The sequence below is a fragment of the Oncorhynchus mykiss genome, chromosome 31 (assembly GCF_013265735.2).
Source record: "Oncorhynchus mykiss isolate Arlee chromosome 31, USDA_OmykA_1.1, whole genome shotgun sequence".
Taxonomy (NCBI): Eukaryota; Metazoa; Chordata; class Actinopteri; order Salmoniformes; family Salmonidae; genus Oncorhynchus; species Oncorhynchus mykiss.
In genome coordinates, this window is record NC_050571.1 from 22,026,397 (window position 1) to 22,048,866 (window position 22,470).

General features: G+C 46.3%; 1 protein-coding gene across 5 annotated transcripts in view; it reads right to left on the reverse strand.

Moving 5' to 3' along the window:
- Window positions 1–22,470, reverse strand: part of LOC110504785 (protein FAM13B) — a 60,938-nt gene that overhangs the window by 12,917 nt on the left and 25,551 nt on the right. For 3 of the 5 annotated variants that reach the window (XM_036969784.1, XM_021583597.2, XM_036969781.1), the window contains 9 exons: window positions 15,904–16,031; window positions 5,630–5,719; window positions 4,973–5,108; window positions 3,968–4,068; window positions 3,269–3,320; window positions 3,086–3,194; window positions 2,579–2,644; window positions 424–634; window positions 101–242 (listed from right to left, as the gene is read on the reverse strand). In XM_036969784.1, the coding sequence (XP_036825679.1) occupies window positions 101–242; window positions 424–634; window positions 2,579–2,644; window positions 3,086–3,194; window positions 3,269–3,320; window positions 3,968–4,068; window positions 4,973–5,108; window positions 5,630–5,719; window positions 15,904–16,031 (1,035 nt within the window). The remainder of the gene's footprint in view (window positions 1–100; window positions 243–423; window positions 635–2,578; window positions 2,645–3,085; window positions 3,195–3,268; window positions 3,321–3,967; window positions 4,069–4,972; window positions 5,109–5,629; window positions 5,720–15,903; window positions 16,032–22,470) is intronic. The other 2 variants (XM_036969783.1, XM_036969782.1) reach the window with 2 other exon arrangements.

Genomic DNA, 22,470 nt, shown 5'->3' on the forward strand with positions numbered 1-22,470 from the left:
AATTGACGAGGGATAAAAACAATTGAATCAATTTTATAATAAGGCTGTAACGTAAAATGTGGGAAAAGTCTGAATACTTTCCGAATGCTCTGTATCTAACCTTGTAGTTCCTCTCTTTCTCAAACTGTTCCTCAAATTGTTTGATCTTCTTCTTGAGGTTCTGCAGCTTTTTGGTGAGCTGGTGGGGGACCGAGTCGTTCCTCACAGCACTCTCTTTGGAAGTGAAGGAGGCACGGTGAGGCCTAGATGAGACAAGTGAGTGAGAGTGTGAGAGGCGGTGACCATGCACCTGAAGCCTCAATGCAAAATCCTGGCTTACAAACACGGTTTATAAGATCGAATAACTAAACAGGAAAACATCAAAGTCGCCCATCATGTCTATAGAAATAACCATTCGTGATGAGTGAGCCAGTGTGTTCTCACCTCCCCAGGGCCTGGTGGGCTTTAGTGGGCGAGGTTGCGTCGGGGTGCTGCAGGAAGCGTTGGCTGTGGCCAAAGTCCAGGAAGCGACGGGCCATGAGGGGATGGGAGTCCTCCTCGTGGGGCAGGGGCACCATGCGCCCGGCCAGGGGGGACAGCTGGGCCTCACCAGAGTCACTCTCATCCTGCCATGACTTGAAGGCTGGCACGGGGTCTGGGTGGGACAAAAAGAAATGCACAGATGAGTCTCAGTGTGTAACAAGGGTCATCTACAGCACCTCAGTTCAAGGACCTACTGAGACACCAACACATTGGTGTCCTAGTCTCCTCCTGTACAATGGATTAAAGTGAACTAAAATCAATCACTGCCATTTTTGTTGAGTGCTCAAACTCCTTTCTGCCTCTAATATGTCCTTTGTGTTTTTAGCACCCCTCCTTTCATTTGGTTGCTGAAGGGCTAAGAGTCACCTGAACTATTGATAAAGTATATTTTGGAGCCTATTCCTTTCTGGTGGAGCTGTGGCACTAAAGACATGTGTAGTTGTCTAGGATGTGTGGGCACGTCTGTGCCGAAGCATGCAGATGAATCCAGTGACAGTCAACGAGAATCATCATGGGCTGCAGAGTAACTCTGCTGTCCTCAGAACTGGAGGCTACTATGTGTTGAAACTAGGTTGCACAACGCTAGAATAATATGAAAATAGGCCTAGGCCAACTACACTAGACATGGTTCTTTCCTCAGCTTTCTTTAGACCTCTCATTAGATTTTTCCATCTTGGTATTGTTTGCTCAATTTCACACTGTGGCCTGAAATAAATACTGAACAAAAATATCAACGCATCATGCAACAATTTCTAAGCTTTTACCAAGTTACAGTTCATAAGGAAATCAGTCAACTGAAAAATTCATTAGGCCCTAATCAATGGATTTCACATGAGAATACAGATATGATATCTGTTGGTCACAGATACCTTAAAAAAAGGAAGGGGCGTGGATCAGAAAACCAGTCAGTATCTGGTGTGACCACCATTTGCCTCATGCAGCGCGACACATCTCCTTTGCATAAAGTTGATCAGGCTGTTGATTGTAGCCTGTGAAATGTTGTCCCACTTCTCTTCGATGGCTGTGTGAAGTTGCTGGATCTTGGCAGGAACTGGAACAAGCTGTTGTACACAGCGATCCGGAGCATCCCAAACTTGCTCAATGGGTGACATGTCTGGTGAGTATGTAGGCCATGGAAAACTGGGAAATGTTCAGCTTCCAGGAATTGTGCACAGATCCTTGCAATATGGGGCTGTGCATTATCATGCTAAAACATAAGGTGATGGCAGCGAATGAAATGCACGACAATGGGCCTCAGGTTCACGTGATGGTATCTTTGTGCATTCAAGTTGCCATTTATAAAATGCAATTGTGTCCATTGTCCGTAGCTTATGCCTGCCCATACCATAACCCTACCGCCACCATGTGGCACTCTGTTCACAACAGCAAACCGCTCGTCCACACAACGCCATACACGTGGTCTGCAGTCGTGAGGCTAGTTGGACGTCCTGCCAAATTCTCGAAAACAAGGTTGGATGCAGTTTACGGTAGAGAAATGAAAATTCCATTCTCTGTAAACAGCTCTGGTGGACATTCCTAAAATCAGCATGCCAATCGCACACTCAATCAAATTTTAACATCTGTGGCATTGTGTTGTGTGACAAAACTGCATATTTTAGAGTGGCCTTTTATGGTTCCCAGCACAAAGTGCATCATTCTTAAATGGAAGAAGCTTGGAATCACCAAGACTCTTCCTAGAGCTGGCCGCCTGGCCAAACTGAGCAATCAGGGGAGTGAGGTGACCAAGAACCCGACAGAGCTCCAGAGTTCCTCTGTGGAGATGGGAGAACCTTCCAGAAGGACAACCAACTCTGCAGCACTCCACCAAATCAGCCACTCCTGATGGAAGCCACTCCAGTAACCATTAGGAGAGGTGTGAGAATGAACTTGCTGAGTGAGCCCTAAGCTGGTCGCCCAGAAGAGACAAGAGAGAGCGAGAGAGGTGAAGAACTCTGGATTAGGCTCACTGACAGGGACCCAGTCCAACAAGGTCTGGATTAGTAAAAAGAAGGATGATGAGGGAGGAAGTATGGATGGATGGAGAGCTCCTACTTACCATGACCTCTCCCCTGCAGGTGCATACATGTGAAGTCTATGAGGGGGAGATGGTTTGGGGATGGTGCTAAGGGAGGGAGAGAGAGATGGCAGAGAACACCGCGTGAGCTGACGTTTCAGGCAACCAGCTTGAGCAAGCATTCTAAGGCGCTTTCATACCTAGCTAGCACAATACATAATTAATCATTTACATCCATGTTTACTTGGATATGCATTTTGGTTGGTCTCCACTGACTTTATTTTTTATTTAACTAGGCAAGTCAGTTAAGAACAAATTCTTATTTTCAATGACGGCCTAGGAACAGTGGGTTAACTGCCTTGTTCAGGGGCAGAACGACAGATTTTTACCATGTCAGCTCGGGGATTCGATCTAGCAACCTTTCGGTTACTGGCCCAATGCTCTAACCACTAGGCTACCTGCCTCCCCCGCTTCACTCCATCACTATCCTAACTGTCCCTTAGGAAACATTGTGTATTAAACACACAACAACCATGGTGAGAAAGTTACCTTCCCACTGGCTGTGGGGGAAGATGCGGTGGAGGTGGTGGGAGCTGGGGCAGCTGGGGCAGCTGGCGTCTGTGTTGGCATTCTGGTCACACTCACACACATCAGAGACCTGGATGGAGAGACAGGGTTAAACAGCGTACAGTAGACCCTAGTCGTGAAGAAGGCATTGACATAGACACTTACACAGGCGATGAGATCAGCCTGGTCCATCTTCTCACAGGCTTGGTTTTCTTGCCTACAACAAGAGAGAGCGAGAGAGAGACACATGAATAACGGTCCATTTGAACTACAGAAAGGCACGTATGATGGTTGACCTCATTGGTGATGCAAATGTTTTAATTTGTTACTGTGGCTATTTTTGCCATTGACTATTGAACTCAATGCCTTATGCACAATGTATTAGAGTGACCGTTGATCAGCTGACAATAACCGAGGACTACCGTCATGGACAGGCGTGTGTGTCTGTATGCTTGCTTTATGTTGAGCGGAGGTAGGATCACGCTGTATCCAACTGCTTAGAATAGACATTGTGACGAGTCAAGTGTCCTCCATTCCGCAGCACAAGACAAACAACATGACAGTCTCATGTCTCGGGTCTATTTACAGTAGAACGTCTCCCTCCAGTCTATTCACAGCGGATGGCTCACATCACATCAGTCTTTTCAAAACCATCTTAGGGCTGTTTGTGTCTACGTAATAACTAAACAAAACACTCATACAAAGCCCCAAAATCCAGATTAGCATACAACTTGTTTGATTGAATGCCAGCCATCAGCCTTCTCTGGGAAGGCAGGAAGTAAAGTAGACAGCAAAGCCTTGGTGTTTTAAGCCGTTGAGGTAATTGTGGATTTTAGTAATACAATGAAATGCTTCAAAGCCAACCTGGCCGTGTTGATATTGTTCTCTGTGTCTACGAGAGCCTCGGCGTGGTCCAGGTTCATTCCAGAACTCTCCTCCAGGGCACCGTTATGGGAGTCACAATCCTGGGAGAAAACAAAAACAATGTCTCAAGAATTAGACTTAATTTCTTACTCTCTCACACACACACACAGTGAGGTTATATTGATGAGGTGCTATAGCTTGAATTCCTGGAATGTGGCCTCCTTTCCTTTCTATTAAGTGGGTGAAGATGGCCCTGTATGTATACATGTATAGAGAGGGGAGGAGTGTGTGGTCTGAACAGGTGTTGTGGTTATTCTTTGGGGGGCAGGCAGACTATTTAAAGAGGGTGACCCAATTCATGGAGAGAGTCCCACCTCTGGGCTGAGGGGCTGTGGAGCTATGGAGCCCAGCCAGCAGCCATCTCTGTGGTGGTGGAGGAGAGAGGGAGAAGTTGGGTAGACATCAGCGTAAATGAGCTGCCATTTTATCTAGGCCTCTATCCAAAGCCTCTATCCAGCCTCTATCCAAGGCCAGTAGCCAGGAGAGCTAAAATGGTGCCCAGGAACACTGATGGACCAATGACTGCCATTTCAGAAGACGACGAGTCATCTACAAAGATTTCTTCAGATGTCTCCCCCCAAATCCAGGACATCATCTTATGCTATACAGGCGAAATCTGATTCTGTGTAGGATATCTAAAGTGCATCGAATTGGCAGTTATATAGTGTGTGTGATGGTGATTGTCAGGCAGGACTGGCTGTGCTTGGCGAGAACAGAACAGTATATGTATCTGACAAACCTCTCATCTCCCAGCACCCCAGCCCTCCCAGGAGAATTACATATTTGTTATGGGCTACACAAAAGGCCATGCTGATAGCAACAAGCATCAACCTTGTAATGAATTGATAGCGACAGGGCTCAGTATGGTAAACATTCAATATTCTGCTGACAGCCAGAGCATGTGGAGTTGTTTGTCTGCGTGACTGACTCCACAGTATGACTGACCTGTTGGGCCTCAGGGCTGCGCTCTGTCTCTGGGGCTGACAGGGGACTGCTTGTGGGGCCCTCCTCACTCTCACACAGGCCCTCTTCACCATGGCCCTGGCATGGCCCCGGCCCTGGCCTCTCACTGGGGCTCGCCCTGTGGGAACCAAAGTCATTAGCCATAATAAGCCCCATGGAGCAACAATCAGCATTGCTGGCTGTCAGCTGTGGTAACACAACCTTTCTGGAGGTGCCTACCACCCAGTTCTGTCCAGAATGTACAGTATGGGTGAACAGGGTGACAGAGGAATGCATGTTCGAGTGAATGGCTAAGTGTGCATGCTTTGATACATGTCATTCTGTACGTGTCGAAATAGTTGCATCATGTATGTTGACATTTTATTTATTTAACTAGGCAAGTCAGTTAAGAACAAATTCTTATTTACAATAACTGCCTACCCTGGCCAAACCCGGATGAGCCAATTGTGCGCCGCCCCTATGGGACTCCCAATCATGGTCGGATGTGATACAGCCTGGATTCGTACCAGGGACTTTTGTGACGTCTCATGCACTGAGATGCAGTGCCTTAAACCGCTGACCCACTCGGGAGCCCAATGTGCATTTGTATGTGTGTGAAGTGCAATATACTGTGAGTACATGTGTGTGTTCACTGCTCACACTTGGCTCTCATAGATCTCATTGTCGATAGAGCTCTTGAGGTAAAATAAGTGCTGCCCCACTGCATCATGGATGGTCCTCTTTATAATGCTGCAGAAACAACACAAGTCCAAAGTATTAACTTCTGTTGCCACAGTACTAACCCTCTGAATCCATCTAATTAGGAGCATGAGAAGCTGAGTTGAACGACTCCACGACCCATTTCCGGATCTCTGGCAGGTATAATAAAGTCAACCAGGGACAAGTCCTGCGATATATAATACAGCACTACATGAACTAAGTACCAAACTCCCTGCTCATTAAGCTGTACTGAACTCTGCTGTATTCCTGGCTTCAGAAGTGTGCATAGATGGATAAAGGGTTAGCTTTAGCATAGCCATCTACGAAGGGGCCAGTGGTTGGTCAAGCCCAAGCACCCCCTGGTAAGAACCCAATCCAAGACTGCATAGAGTCCTGGTCACCATTTTGTGGTATAGTTAAGCCCAATAGATATGTATAGACATCATTGGCTGTGCCCAGCTCTGCAACAAACCCTTATCTGTTTTCAGAGAGGACATTTGGTTTACGTACAGTGCACTTGGAAAGTATTCAAACCCTTTGACTTTTTCCACATTTTGTTACCTTACAGCCTAATTCAAAAATATATTATATTTTTTTCCCCTCAATCTACATACAATACCCCATAATGACAAAGAAAAAAAGCAGTTCTTTAAAAATGTTTGCAAAAGTAAAAAAATAAATAAAAGACATAAGCCATTAAAAAAGACATAAGCCATTAAAAAAGACATAAGCCATTAAAAAAGACATAAGCCATTAAAAAAGACATAAGCCATTAAAAAAGACATAAGCCATTAAAAAAGACATAAGCCATTAAAAAAGACATAAGCCATTAAAAAAGACATAAGCCATTAAAAAAGACATAAGCCATTAAAAAAGACATAAGCCATTAAAAAAGACATAAGCCATTAAAAAAGACATAAGCCATTAAAAAAGACATAAGCCATTAAAAAAGACATAACCCATTAAAAAAGACATAAGCCATTAAAAAAGACATAAGCCATTAAAAAAGACATAAGCCATTAAAAAAGACATAACCCATTAAAAAAGACATAACCCATTAAAAAATACATAACCCATTAAAAAAGACATAAGCCATTAAAAAAGACATAAGCCATTTACAGAGTACATTTACAGAGTACAGAGTACTCTGTTGAAGCCCCTTTGGCAGTGATTACAGCCTCAAGTCTTCTTGGGTGTGAAGCTACAAGCTTGGCACACCTGTATTTGGGGGCGTTTCTCCCATTCTTCTCTACAGATCCTCTCAAGCCCTGTCAGGTTGGATGGGGAGCGTTGCTGCACGGCTATTTTCAGGTCTCTTCAGAGATGTTCGATCACGTTCAAGTCCGGGCTCTGGCTGAGCCACCTGCGTGTGCATGGTGTGAGTGTAGCTGTGCGTGACGTGAGTGTGCGTGTGGGTGTGCGTGACGTGAGTGTGCGTGTGGGTGTGCGTGACGTGAGTGTAGCTGTACATGACGTGAGTGTGTGTGTGTGTATGTAGCTGTGCGTTTAGCTGTGCGAGACGTGAGTGTGGGTGACGTGATTGTGCGTGACGCGAGTGTGGGTGTGTGTGAGTGTGGGTGTGCGTGAGTGTGGGTGTGCGTGAGTGTGGGTGTGCGTGAGTGTGGGTGTGCGTGACGTGAGTGTAGGTGTGGGTGTGAGTGACGTGATTGTGCGTGTGGGTGTGAGTATGCGTAACGCGATTGTGCGTGTGGGTATGCGTGACGTGATTGTGCGTGTGGGTGTGAGTATGCGTGACGCGATTGTGCGTGTGGGTGTGAGGGTGAGTATGCGTGACGCGATTGTGCGTGTGGGTATGCGTGACGCGATTGTGCGTGTGGGTGTGGGTATGCGTGACGTGAGTAGGTGTGCGCGTGGTGTGCGTGATGCGAGTGTGCGTGTGAGTGACGCGAGTGTGCGTGTGGGTGTGAGTGACGTGCGTGTGCGTGACAGTGACGTGCGTGTGCGTGTGAGTGACGTGCGTGTGAGCGACGTGGGTGTGCGCGACCTGGGTGTGCGCGACCTGGGTGTGCGCGACCTGGGTGTGCGCGACCTGGGTGTGCGCGACCTGGGTGTAGCTGTACATGACGTGAGTGTGTGTGTGTGTGTGTGTGTGTGTGTGTAGCTGTGCGTTTAGCTGTGCGAGACGTGAGTGTGGGTGACGTGAGTGTGCGTGACGTGAGTGTGGGTGTGCGTGAGTGTGCGTGAGTGTGGGTGTGCGTGACGTGGGTGCGTGACGTGAGTGTAGGTGTGGGTGTGAGTATGCGTGACGCGATTGTGCGTGTGGGTATGCGTGACGTGATTGTGCGTGTGGGTGTGAGGGTGAGTATGCGTGACGCGATTGTGCGTGTGGGTGAGTATGCGTGACGCGATTGTGCGTGTGGGTATGCGTGACGTGATTGTGCGTGTGGGTGTGAGGGTGAGTATGCATGACGCGATTGTGCGTGTGGGTGTGGGTATGCGTGACGTGAGTAGGTGTGCGCGTGGTGTGCGTGATGCGAGTGTGAGTGACGGGAGTGTGCGTGATGCGAGTGTGAGTGACGGGAGTGTGCGTGTGGGTGTGAGTGACGTGCGTGTGGGTGTGAGTGACGTGCGTGTGCGTGTGAGTGACGTGCGTGTGCGTGTGAGTGACGTGGGTGTGCGCGACCTGGGTGTGCGCGACCTGGGTGTGCGCGACCTGGGTGTGCGCGACCTGGGTGTAGCTGTACATGACGTGAGTGTGTGTGTGTGTGTGTGTGTGTGTGTGTGTAGCTGTGCGTTTAGCTGTGCGAGACGTGAGTGTGGGTGACGTGAGTGTGCGTGACGTGAGTGTGGGTGTGCGTGAGTGTGCGTGAGTGTGGGTGTGCGTGACGTGGGTGCGTGACGTGAGTGTAGGTGTGGGTGTGAGTATGCGTGACGCGATTGTGCGTGTGGGTATGCGTGACGTGATTGTGCGTGTGGGTGTGAGGGTGAGTATGCGTGACGCGATTGTGCGTGTGGGTGAGTATGCGTGACGCGATTGTGCGTGTGGGTATGCGTGACGTGATTGTGCGTGTGGGTGTGAGGGTGAGTATGCGTGACGCGATTGTGCGTGTGGGTATGCGTGACGTGATTGTGCGTGTGGGTGTGAGGGTGAGTATGCGTGACGCGATTGTGCGTGTGGGTGAGTATGCGTGACGCGATTGTGCGTGTGGGTATGCGTGACGTGATTGTGCGTGTGGGTGTGAGGGTGAGTATGCATGACGCGATTGTGCGTGTGGGTGTGGGTATGCGTGACGTGAGTAGGTGTGCGCGTGGTGTGCGTGATGCGAGTGTGAGTGACGGGAGTGTGCGTGATGCGAGTGTGAGTGACGGGAGTGTGCGTGTGGGTGTGAGTGACGTGCGTGTGACGTGCGTGTGAGTGACGTGGGTGTGCGCGACCTGGGTGTGCGTGACGTGGGTGAGCGTGTAGTTGTGAGCATGTGCGTGTGGTTGTGAGCATATGAGTGCGTGTGTGTGAGTGTTCATGTGCTCCAGTGGAAACTGCAGTGAAGTAACCCACAGGTTACGGATTTATTTCACCTGGGTCCAACTCCACCGAGGGAGGGAAGTACATCCAGAGGACCCGGTATCAAGGCAGTTATCACACCTCTGTGGAGCGCTGCATGAGAGCGCTGCATGAGAGCGCTGCATGAGAGCGCTGCATGAGAGCGCTGCATGTCCTTTCCTTATGTCATTCATTTCACTCTCAATCGCCACTCCCAGAAGCACCAAGGATGGGCAGAGGGCAGGAAGGACATGCGGACAGGACGTGCGGGCGGGTGGTCAGAGGCCTTTTTTACTGTACATAGCAACCCCTTCCTGATGCCACACAAATACGGGGTCCATTCCAATGATGTGGGTAAATGTCAAACAGTACACCGCCTGCCTCTCTGCTCATCAGGCAGTGTTGGGGCAGCTGACAGGAAGAAGGGGCCGGGTTGATTCAGCAGTATGTGCCCTCCGGCTCATAAACAAAGTGTTGCATGCCAGGAATCTGTGCTTGCATAACATCCGCCACTGTTAGCGCCAGTGTCGGGTTGAGCCGGAGTTTCCCTTTGGGGGGGGGGGGGCAAGGAAAGGGGCACCCCAGGGGAAGAGACTCTAAAGTTTGATATTGACAGGGTGGGTCACCTCCTCAAGCATGCCATGCAGACAAAGGCACAAAGGTTAACAGTAGAATGGTGTTACTGCCCCATCCTATCCTAGCCTATCCTTAGGCTAGATCTGTGAAACCACTGACAGTGGCGACTCTGACCCACCACAGAATATTAAAGGGGTTCACCATCTCCAGTATCACTTTTCACAGCCAACAGGACCTCCATATGCCAATAGGATTCAGTGCTCTTTCTCTAGTGTTGAAAATATATCCCCTTGGCTCTCACTTCAGTCTCTGCCCAGCTGCTCAAATATATTCAATAACACCTTAACACCTTAATTATTTCCCTTTTGTTTACTGAGAAAAAAGCCGCACTCTGATTCCACACTGACTGTGCAGTAAGAGGCATAAACACTGAAGCCACAAGCTGTCAGAGACTAAACAGGCCAGACACTCAGTCGCCCACCACCGCACACCTCCCCTTCTGACAGTTAAACACGTTACGTACAACATTTCAGCACACCTAGACAATGATGCCTTCGTTTGGACTTTGGCCAGCGAAGCAGCTAGTATGGCTCAAGAGAGAAAGAGAGAGTATAGCTGAGTATTGGTCTACTGAGTTCAGATGACATAACCAGCAACATTCCATCTCTCTGAATCCCAAGGCAGTCCTTATTTTGCAGTCCGCAATGAGAGCGCTGTTGGACAGGGCCAGACACAGGCCAGAGCGCACAGCACTGAGAGATCTGTTAGTGCATCTCCCACTCTGAATCAGATGAGACTGCCTCTCATCAGTCCTGTTTCCCAGACTGTGGAGAAATCAGCATGTGTGACTAGATGGAACTCAGGCCAAGGTTTCTGGAGTCAAAGACACAAACCTTTACTAGCTTTAGAAAGGCCTGGAGCGCCTCATGCATTTGGCTAACGTAATGAGGTGAAATAAGCGTGCCAGCTTTGCCAAAGTGATTTGGGTAAGGAGGACTACTGCCATATCATCTGCCACATAGCTCTTTGCCAAAGTGATTTGGATAAGGAGGACTACTGCCATATCATCTGCCACATAGCTCTTTGCCAAAGGGATTTGGGTAAGGAGGACTACTGCCATATCATCTGCCACATAGCTCTTTGACAAAGTGATTTGGGTAAGGAGGACTACTGCCATACCATCTGCCACATAGCTCTTTGACAAAGTGATTTGGGTAAGGAGGACTACTGCCATATCATCTGCCACATAGCTCTTTGCCAAAGTGATTTGGGTAAGGAGGACTACTGCCATATCATCTGCCACATAGCTCTTTGACAAAGTAGATTGCTGACCTCCTGATCACAGGGAAAAGGGCTCCAAGTGGTAGGTCAGAACAATCTTCTTCCAAAATACAGGTAGCCTAGGCTTTGACTCAAACTCTTCCAGGAGCCAAATGCTAAAACAGTGATGTATGGCAGCAGGTACTTCAAGAAAAGCACCCCCCCCCACACACACTCTCCCAGGCTTGACCTTTCAGCTCGTAAACACCTCTTTTCCTTATGAAAACTAAACACATCTGTCAATCAGACCTGCAACCTTCCTGTGGGGGTAGTAGTGGAGGTGTAGAATTAGTCCTCTGATTAACAAGTTCATCATTAACTACCTGTGCAAGACCTCTGTGACATCATGGGGCTGTATTAATCTATCATACACTACAAATCTCAAAACTGTATGTGACAATACACACGCTGACACAATCCTCCTCCCTCTCATCCTTCCCACCGGGACTTTACCTGTGCAGCAGAATTTCACACGCCATTTTCACTGGTTCTTGGTTCTGCTTGGTTAGTCAAGTAGTTTTTTTGTGGGTTATCTGGACTGAGCATTTATTGGTGATAAATTCTGTATGAGCAACTCAAAGAGCAAACCCTGACTATCTGGATACATATTGTAGAGCTCTGTCCTTGCCTGGCTGGCTGCGTAGTGTTGGGCTCAGCTGCAGTAAACAATCCAAAACCCTGCTCAAATACAGGGCTGCCTGACACAACCAGGGAACCTGACCCGCTGGCCAATTACCTGGCCTGAGAGCGGCGGGCTTCCCCAACCGACACCCAGTAAACACATAATACAACACAGCAGCCCCCCAATCACTAAACACACACAAGGACACCCATCACCCTGGCTTTTATATAACCTGCACATCACCCCTATGTCCGCTTGGCACCCATATCCTACTTAATCATATCCCACTGGCAGGGCTGGCCCACTTATAGCTTCTGACTGGAGCTCAGCTAGGGGGACAGGATGGCCACACCCAGGCTCTCTTTAGCAATTACCTCATCTGTTTGTCTCGGGAGTGATAAGGAACAAACACACAGAGATACACTCTCCATACATCCTGAGCCAGGTCACCGGCCCGCCTGAACTAACCATGATGGAATCAGTTCAGAGAGTTCAATGTGTTCTGACAATGCTTCATCATTTTCCACTTGCAGCAAAAGGGTCAGGTTTGTTGTTAATCTAACTGAATGTTTTGTTGACCCATTTATCATCGCTACAGTTGTTTAGTTGCTATATAAGTCATCTTTCCTGGGTGGAAAGTGTGTTCGAATTCCTAGGAAATGAAGACAAATCTGTCCAGCTACTGTGGGCGAGAACTGATAACATATGTTATATTTGTTATGTAGGTCGTGTGGATACTATATTCCAAGCCAGGTAGTGCATATCAGAGCCATATATTCTAAACATACGGCTCTGATGCCTATAGCTTTGACATAATCAGGTAGTGAGACAAAGTAAGCTGGGAAAGGACGGTAGGAAGTAACTAAGAGGTGAAGGGGGTGGGATGTACCTGGACATGACGCCCGCAGAGGAACAGCAGTGAACATAAATGATCAGCTACTTAAAAAAAAAACCAGGAGCAGACCCCAACACCAGGAGTGGGTATATGGAATACATTCAGTAGGAGGAACTTGTTTTGATGGGCCCAGGCCACGAGTGGAGCAGGAGTCCACCTTTGGGGTGCTGCTAACCATGTAAACGCCTCTCAATGCGTCTACGATGAGTTACTCATCCGTCCTCATGAAAGAGACAGCAAGTGCTCTGTTGACACAGATAAGAGCGGCAGGTTTCTGTGGCATGCAGTGGCCTCGGAGCCCTCATAAATAATGTCCACAGGGTCCTCAGGACAGGTCTGGATGGAGAAAGTAGACCATGAGGAGGAGTTTGGCCCAGGGGCTGTTGATCCTCTGGCTTGGACACTGTCTAAGTCTCAAATGACATCCTATTATGGGCCCTGGTCAAAAGTGGTGGACAATGTAGGTAATAGGGTGCCATTTCAGATGCAACCACTGGCTTTACAAGCGAGTGGTGTTGGTGTCGTGAAGGAAGGCATGCAGGCAGGCACTGAGTTGGAGAGGTGGACAGGGTGAGGGAAGAGGGAGGTCTGTGACCCTACCACCTCACGCAGACAGTCACTATGGTGCAAACAGCTGTTCCCACATTCCCCTGTCTCGCACCTCAGCCAACAGCATGTCTCAAGAACGCTGTTCCTCATCACCAGAGTTTATTTCTGTGTCCCATAAAAAAAAAATGGAGTGGGGAACGGATAGTGGACGGTCCAATGGGCTTATATTTAGATTTGATGGGAGCTGTCGCTGAGATGTTGTCAGGGCACAATGGGGACCAGCTTAATGTCTGTCAGGGCTCGGCACAAACATGTCAGCAAAGCCTGCAGTTTTTCCCTCCATGACTGAACAACATCGGACATGATCGGTCAAGTTTTACTGTTGATCCATGACCACCATCATAAGCAAAACTTGCCTATCAAGACATTTAAGACAACATTCTTCTTGTTGAGGATGGTGGTCAATTGTCTTGAATAAAAATATGAAAAATTGGGTTAAGACTATGTAATTGGACATTAATTTAAAAAAAGACATGACAACTTAATACCGCACAGACATTCCTTCAAAAGCAGAACTGTGACTGCAGAACAACCCCAGGCATCACGACAATAGTTGTGAGGGATACTGTCAGCCACTAGTTCTGTTGGTTGCCTTTTCATCTCTATTAAGGCCTCACGAGTGGCACAGTGGTCTAAGGCACTGCATTGCAGTGTTAGAGGCGTCACTTCAGACCCGGGTTTGATCCCGGGCTGTATCACAACCGGCCGTGATGGGCTGTATCACAACCGGCCGTAATCGGGAGTTTCATAGGGTGGCGCACAATTGGCCCAGCGTCGTGCGGGTTAGGGGAGGGTTTGGCCGGGGGGACTTTTGCAGTGTTTGCCCCAACTCCACCATTCCATCTAGCGTCTTCAGAAGGTATTCACACCATGACTTTTCCTGCATTTTGTTGTGTTACAGCCTGAACTGCAAATTGATTACACTAGACACTGGGAGATTAATTCATCTTTCAGCAGCACAATTACCTAAAACACAAGGCCAAATATACACTGGAGTTGCTTACCAAGAAAACAGTGAAAGTTCCTGACTGCATTTATTGTAGCTGGGGATTTTAACAAAGCAAATTTGAGAACAAGGCTACCAAAATTCTATCAGCTTATTGATTGCACGACAAGTAGGGTTAATACTCTCGACCACTGCTACTCGAACTTCCGCGATGCATACAAAGCCCTCCCCCACCCTCCCTTCGGAAAATCCGACCAAGATGCCACCTTGCACATTCTGTCTTAAAGGCAGAAACTCAAAATGGATGTACCAGTGACGATAACCATTCAACGCTGATCTGACCAATCGGAAGCCACGCCATTTGGAGATGTTGTATCCAGTGTGACTATTAAAACCTACCCTAACCAGAAACTGGATGGATGGCGGAATTCGAGCAAAACTGAAAGCGCGATCCACCGCATTTAACCATGGAAAGAGGTCTGGAAATATGGCTGAATATAAACAGTGTAGTTATTCCCTCCACAAGGCAATCAAACAAGTGAAATGCCAGTCCAGGGACAAGGTGGAGTAGCAATTCAATGGCTCAGACACGAGACGTATGTGGCAGGGTCTATAGGAAATCAGACTCTCTGTCGTCACTTTAATAACTACCTACATGTACATACTACCTCAAATAACCGGTGCCCCTGCACATTGACTATCGGTACCCCCCTATATATAGTCTCGCTATTGTCATTTCACTGCTGCTCTTCAATTACTTGTTGCTTTTATCTCTTTTTTTTTTAAACTGCATTGTTGGTTAGGGGCTCGTAAGTAAGCATTTCACAGTAGGGTCTAAACCTGTTGTATTCGGCCCATGTGACTAATACAATTTTATTTGATTAATATAAATTAACCGGCCTGTCATTCCAGACAAGCCTGACATTTAGCTGCTGTATGGTGGCCCTGTGGTGGAGCTCTCAACAGCCCTGTTGGCGCTTCGCTCAGATCAAAGTGGGTGCAGGTGCACTGGAACTAAACAGAGAGAGGAGATCAGCACAAATATTTCCAGGGAATTTCTCTCAGAACTAGACGTCAGGACTTTTGAAAGGAGACACACTCATCCATTTAGCACATTTAGCACTGTGGAGACTTGAGATCACAGCAGCTTTGACCTGGCAGAGACGCTGCTACCCCGGTTCTGGGAAAAGTCTGTTGTTTGGACTAGCACTATAATGCTCCATGCATTGAATGAGAAAAACGTGATAATGATCTAAGTCACTACTTTTCTCAGTGTATTGAAGCTTGGGGTCAGGAGCCCATGTGGGTCACATGATTGAAAAATGGGATCACGATTCCAATTATGTAAGACTGCATCATGTGGGAGCTGAGCTGACCCTATAACATTATGCTTTAAGAGCTCTTTATGGCTTCCCCCACCAGATTCAAGAACATAGCTGTGGTGAAGCAGGCAGCTGGACTGGAATGTGACACCACGCTCATATTCAGCCTGAACATGTCCACACACACACTGAAACATGAGGTGGGTGCATGTATATCAGGGAGGCTACAAGAGTACACAGAGGGGTCTGTGTGTTTATACAGTGTAGATGTGTATAGTGTACAGATGAATCATAAGAGTTAGACACTTTTCTATTCTCAGTGTATTTATGGTCTGTAATTGTCCATGTCCTTTGTCTACGCTTGATATGTTTGTAATATATGCACAAAGCCATAAACCAAGTCATTATTTATCTGATCTTACCTTGAAGAGGGGGTGACCTGGGTGTTATTGTGTTGGGGGGATTCAGAGGCGGAAGGGGGGCCATCCTCGCCATCTTGGGGCAGCTCCTCAAACGCCTCTAATTTGTCATCGTCCAGGAGTTCTGTGATCTGCAGGAGAGAGAAGGGTAGGGGGACATTTTAGACAGAGGCACTCCAACAGATGTCATCTTATTGAAGTAGGCGAGAAGGTTTAAGTATCATCATACATGACACCTCTGACGGAGCTGTACCACAAACTTTCAGCCAGACATTATGCAACATTATGTAGGTTACAGGGGGCTGGGAAATATGGCCAAAATATCATTTCACAATATTTTTCTAATTTCTGATGGCAGTGTTTTCCACTAGTGCTGGCTGTTGGCTCTACAGCAGACTACAGCATAATGTTCAGCCAAGTACTTCCCCACTTAAATGAACTAAAGTCAGCCGAACCCTCTCCAGGTAGAATGAATGATATGCATCTTCTAGTGATCTATTGATAGGACACAAAGTGAGCAGTGACAGGGAAACCCTGCTGGTTTGACAGTCTGCTGTCGGTCCCGACTGTCGGTACCTCGGGTGTGTGCGCTGTGGTTGCAGTCTAATTTCTACACGGCGGGAGAGAGCATGAATTTGCTTTCACCATTCAGAATGTTTTATACTCAACCAAAATAAGACAAATCTACTTTTTATTTAGCAGTATCAAAATATTGTTAGACGGTATTGTAAAAATCCATACTGGTACCTACCCCATTATTGACCTCCTAATGAATCAATAAGCAATTTGCACCACTATCAACAAATAACGTACATATAGACAGGCTGCAAACAAAGCATCTCCCATACAGGACCGGTCATGTGGGCTCCAATGTTTGTGTACAGTTCACAACATAGAACGACTAGAAACACAAAGTGAACATCTGTTACCAATTAGTGATCGCTGCTGTACATTTTTCAGCCAGGCTTTGCTGTTCCTTAAATAGGTCCTAACTGACTCGATGGTGTTGACATCCCTTGAAATGTACCTAGATAATGACACTGCAGTCGGTGCAGTGAGTGTAGAGCCTGCTGTTAAAATGGGCAGTACATTACATTGTACAAGATGTTCCATAAAGATACTATAGATCACACCACTCACCACCTTAGGGCACGGAACAATTTACAGCTATGTTTAATCTCATTGCAAGGAGAGAGACTCGTTGGGGTAACCTAACTGAGAATAGGAATTACTAATAGATATTCTGTCTTTGCATCTGTCTGTGTTTACACAGACAGAAACATTCAGATATTTTGCCAATAATTGGTATTTTGACCAATCAAATTAAGGGCAAGGACTGGCCAGACTGATCTGTGGAGAATTGATACAAAATCACAATGGATACATTCTGGTCCGTGGTCTGTGTGGCGTTTTAAATGCTTGAATGTGTGGGTAAATTGGCTAAACGGATTGTTACGTATCCATCAGCCCATCAAAAGTTCAACTCATCAGAACTTTTGGTGTCTTCAAGACAACTGGTAACTCGGAGGGGGCGGGGGGGGGGGGGAAAAAAGGTCAAATCATGACGTCAGTGATCTTCAGGTCAGAAAGTCTGAGGTCTAGAAAGATGTCTGCGTTTCTGACATGGAAAGTTAGATGACCGTTCAAAAATAATTGACCCTGTCGGAGTTAGTTCTCCCCCCCCCCGAGTTGCCAGTTGTTTTGAACGCAGCATTTTTGTCTGTGAAAATGGATGAACATTTTATGGATATGGTCACATCATCCCTGATGACCGTCAACATTCCACTCCCATTGACAAACTATTGGAAATCAAAAATATTGATAAAAATCAATGGTCCAGTCTGGCCTCGCCTTTAAATCAGCTGATACTGTTACATAATATGAACGCATTACTTCCTCCTTACTCATTTAGCAGATAGATGACGCCATTGACTACCCTATCACTTAATATTTTGGATGAAAAATTACATGTCCACATTTTCAGAAAACAATCAACAGAAATTTAGCAAAATTAAGAATTTATACATCTGATTTTGACGGGAAATTGTTTTAGGTCATTCTCAGTGTCCACACCGGGCAGTTTATGAACTGCATCCCCCCAATGACGGGGAATGTTCAATGGTCTCTCTAGTGGGCATTTCCAGGTGTCAGTGTTGTCAGGACCTGGTGTTGTAAAACGTGAAGGTTACTTTGACTCCCCATCCATCCACTAGAGACCTTTTTAGGTGTTTGATCTCTTTCTCTATTAAGATCTCTTTTGTTGTCTCCCCCGTCAGCATATTTAAATGCACAATGTTCTGCTCTTTAGTGATGTGGATAAACGGGTTTAATCAGGTGGAACAGTGTGAGAATCCTCGCCCCTCTGGGCCCGGTTTGTTTTTCTGCTGCTACACTACAGCCAGCGGCTAGACACCACTGCCATGAAAACACAAGCATGAGTCATAACCATCTGCATACACGATGAGGGAGAAGGCCCTGAAATCCAATCAGAGGTGTCAGATAGCTGTTACCTTGGCAATGCAGCTGTGACACGGCAGCAGAACACAGTTGGCATGGAGGTAGGGAGGGGGAGAGATGTCGAGAGACCGAGTATGGGTTTTCAGATATCTCAGAATAGTAGGGGAATGCTCTGTCTTCTAGACTGCAGTCAACCAATTATTGGCAAAATATCAGAATTGTACTGCCTGTGTAAACACAGCCACAGATGCAAACTGAATATCTATTAGTCACTCCTAATCTCAGTTAGACCGACTCAGTGGGGTAACCTCTCTCCTTGCCATGAGATTAAACATGGCGCGTGGAACAATTTGTAACTAAGGTGGTGAATGGTGTGATCTATAGTATCTTTAGATCTTTATGGAACATCTTGTACAATGTAATGTACCTCGTTACAAACCTCGCCCTCTTGCACCCATTTCAGCAAACAGGCAGTACCTGCTCTATATAAGCAAGGTAAAGCTGAAGTTGCCAACGAATTGGCCAACGCACCCTGTGTTGCGCTTACTACCAATGGATGGACCTCCAGGGCTACAGAGAGCTACTTCACAGTGACAGTCATATCACATTACCACGGACTGGGAAATGACAAGTACCGTGCTACAGACACGCCCCTTTACAGTGCCTTCAGAAAGTACTCACACCCCTTGACTTTTTCCACATTTAATTATGTTACAAAGTGGGATTCAATTTATTTTTTTGTCAACAATCTACACATCTATACTCATGCTAGAAACAAAGGTTTCTGTACCAAATATGAAGTTGGGCTTTTCTGATGTATCAAATACTTATGTCATGCAATAAAATGCAAATTAATTACTTAAAAATCATACAATGTGATTTTCTGGATTTTTGTTTTAGATTCTGTCTCTCACAGTTGAAGTGTACCTATGTTAAAAATTACAGACCTCTACATTCTTTGTAAGTTGGAAAACCTGCAAAATCAGCAGTGTATCAAATACTTGTTCTCCCCACTGTATATGGAATTAGGAATACCAACACCTTGGATTTTCATAAACAAAAATAAACTCAAAAGTAACTGTTGGCATTTCATTTTCCTGCTGTACCGAAATATCACCCAAAACCGCAATACATACCGAACAGTGGGCTTGGTGAACCATTACACCCCTAGTATCTGACTAGTGAACCTGATAGTCAATATCCCAGGCTGTCACCACGAGTCCAAGTCAAACACAGTGAACCAGCCACAAGCTGACTCTGTATCCCACACCATCAGAGAAACAGAATAGGCCCTCAGAGTCAGTGGAAAGTTCCAGACCCAACATGCTAGCTAATGGATGACGTTTCAGAAAGAGGGCTCAGTGTGGGTCAGTGGTCAGAGACAAGAATGTGAGGAACTAAAGAGGGCATAACCTTGATTTCTCTGTGTGTGTGAGTATGTGTGCCAGGGTTTCCATTAGCCGGCAATTGACAGATTTTGCCCCCCTAAAAATTATGAAAAGCCAATAAATCAAAAACTGTTGGCGGCCAAAATTACCGGGAGAAAATTAAATCCCATTGATAAATAATACTTTTTATTCATTGATGGAATGGTAAATATGACAATTTAGTGGAATTAAATTGACCCGTGTGTATTTTCATTGGTCATCATGCATATTTTTTTCACAACACAACTATCATGCGCACACAGCATACAGAGCCTATTTTGAGCTGGACTTCTCCTGCAGCTCCTCAGCTGTTGCTGCTGGAGTAAAACATGCTTTTATACATGCATTTCCATTTACTTCCCTATTGGACCCAGCACTATGCCATTTCTCTCCTGTTCTATTCGTTTTCATATCTACGTTTTTTCTGTTGTCCAGAAGCCAAAGGCACAGTCCATGTAATATTAGCAACCCATCCTAGTTGTTGCATCTTTAAATTCCCCCTCTAAGTTTCTCTAAGATGCCCTAATGGGGTATGTACCCAATGCATATTGGTCCGTAAAATGTATCAAATTGCCAGTAAAGTAAAAATCTTCCCGGTCACGTTGTCTGGCACCACATTTTTCTAACAGAAACCCTGGTGTATGTGGCCTGTTCTGGACATCACAGCTCTGACCACTGAAAGCTCAGGTAGATAAATAGAACATTCCTGAGTGAGGCCATAAGGGAGTTGAGGAGGAGAATTGCAGTCAGAGAGAGCGCTCATAAGGGAGTTGAGGAGGAGAATTGCAGTCAGAGAGAGCGCTCATAAGGGAGTTGAGGAGGAGAATTGCAGTCAGAGATCAGGAGCCAGGGCCTAAAATTAAAATGCCAGCCAGATACATTTTCCCCGTCAATGCCAAAATGTATTTTACCAGCCACGTTGGCAGGAGGTCAGGGCTCCACAGTGCGAGCGTTTCATAAAATAATGAAGTATGATGACAATTTATAGTAAAATAAATTCTGCAGTAGATGTTTTCAAAGTATTTATGTTGTTTTGTTTCATAGCAGGTAAATTAAAATCGCACAAAGAACTATGAATCCTATATAGCCTATTCCACCTCGCGCTGCAAGACTGCCTAGCTGGTGACAGACATAAAAGTTGGTCTAATTTACTTGAAACAAAAAAGTCTACTGAAGTGAGACTTTGTCCTTATGTTTCTTGGCTTTTTACATTGTTCACAAGCTAGGTTTTCCTATGTTTGAGTTTCAACTGCTAGGGAAGTGAAGACAACGCCTCTACTTTTCAGACTCAATCTGAGGCACAAACATGACGAGTCGTGTTTATGTGGTAACCTCCCACCCTTAAAGGGGCAGGTGAAAATGTTTGGCTCATCTGTGATACTTTGATTGAAAGACTCAGGTCATAAAATATACCACAATGTTTAAGAAACATTACAAAGCATGCTCATCATTTTGTGGAGCTGGTAGATTATTAAATCCACCTGCCAGTGGCTGAAGGACCAAAAAGTGCATTTTATGCCCCCCAGAGAGCCCATATGGGAGTGTTGAGGAGGAGGGCCCTATCAAATCAATGTTTATTTGTCACGTGCGGCGAATACAACAGGTGTAGTTGACCTTACAGTGAAATGCTTACTTACAGGCTCTAACCAATAGTGCGGAGGAAAAAAAGTGTGTGTGTGTGTGTGTGTGTGTGTGAGAGAGTGAGAGAGAGAAGAAATAAAACAACAGTAAAAAGACATTTGAAAATAAGAGTAGCAAGGCTATATACAGACACCGGTTAGTCAGGCTTATTGAGGTAGTATGTACATGTGGGTATGGTTAAAGTGACTATGCATATAAGATAAACAGAGGGTAGCAGCAGCGTAAGAGGGGAGGGGGGGGGCACACAATGCAAATAGTCTGGGTAACCATTTGGTTAGATGTTCAGGAGTCTTATGGCTCGGGGGTAAAAACTGTTGAGAAGCCTTTTTGTCCTAGACTTGGCACTCCGGTACCGCTTGCCATGCGGTAGTAGAGACAACAGTCTATGACTGGGCTGGCTGGGGTCTGACAATTTTCAGGGCCTTCCTCTGACACCGCCTGGTGTAGAGGTCCTGGATGGTAGGCAGCTTTGCGCAGCTTTGCCCCAGTGATGTACTGGGCCGTACGCACTACCCTCTGAAGTGCCTTGCAGTTGGAGGCCGAGCAATTGCCGTACCAGGCAGTGATGCAACCGGTCAGGATGCTCTCGATGTTTCAGCTGTAGAACCTTTTGAGGATCTCAGGACCCATGCCAAATCTTTTTATAGTTAGTTTCCTGAGGGGGAATCAACTGTCTTGGTGTGTTTGGACCATTCTAGTTTGTTGTTGATGTGGACACCAAGGAATTTGAAGCTCTCAACCTGCTCCACTACAGCCCCGTCGATGAGAATGGGGATGTGCTCGGTGCTCCTTTTCCTGTAGCACCACAAAGCATTTCAGAGTAGAAGTGCTAATTTAGGATCTGTACCTATAAATCTTATTCATTACGATCTAAAAAGACAACTGATCCTAGATCAAATCAAACTCTGTCACATGCGCCAAATACAACAAGTGTAGACCGTGAAATGCTTACTTACAAGCTATGAAATAGCTTACAAGCCCCAACAATGGGGCTTGTAAGGGTGGCAGGGTAGCCTAGTGGTTAGAGCGTTGGACTAGTAACCGG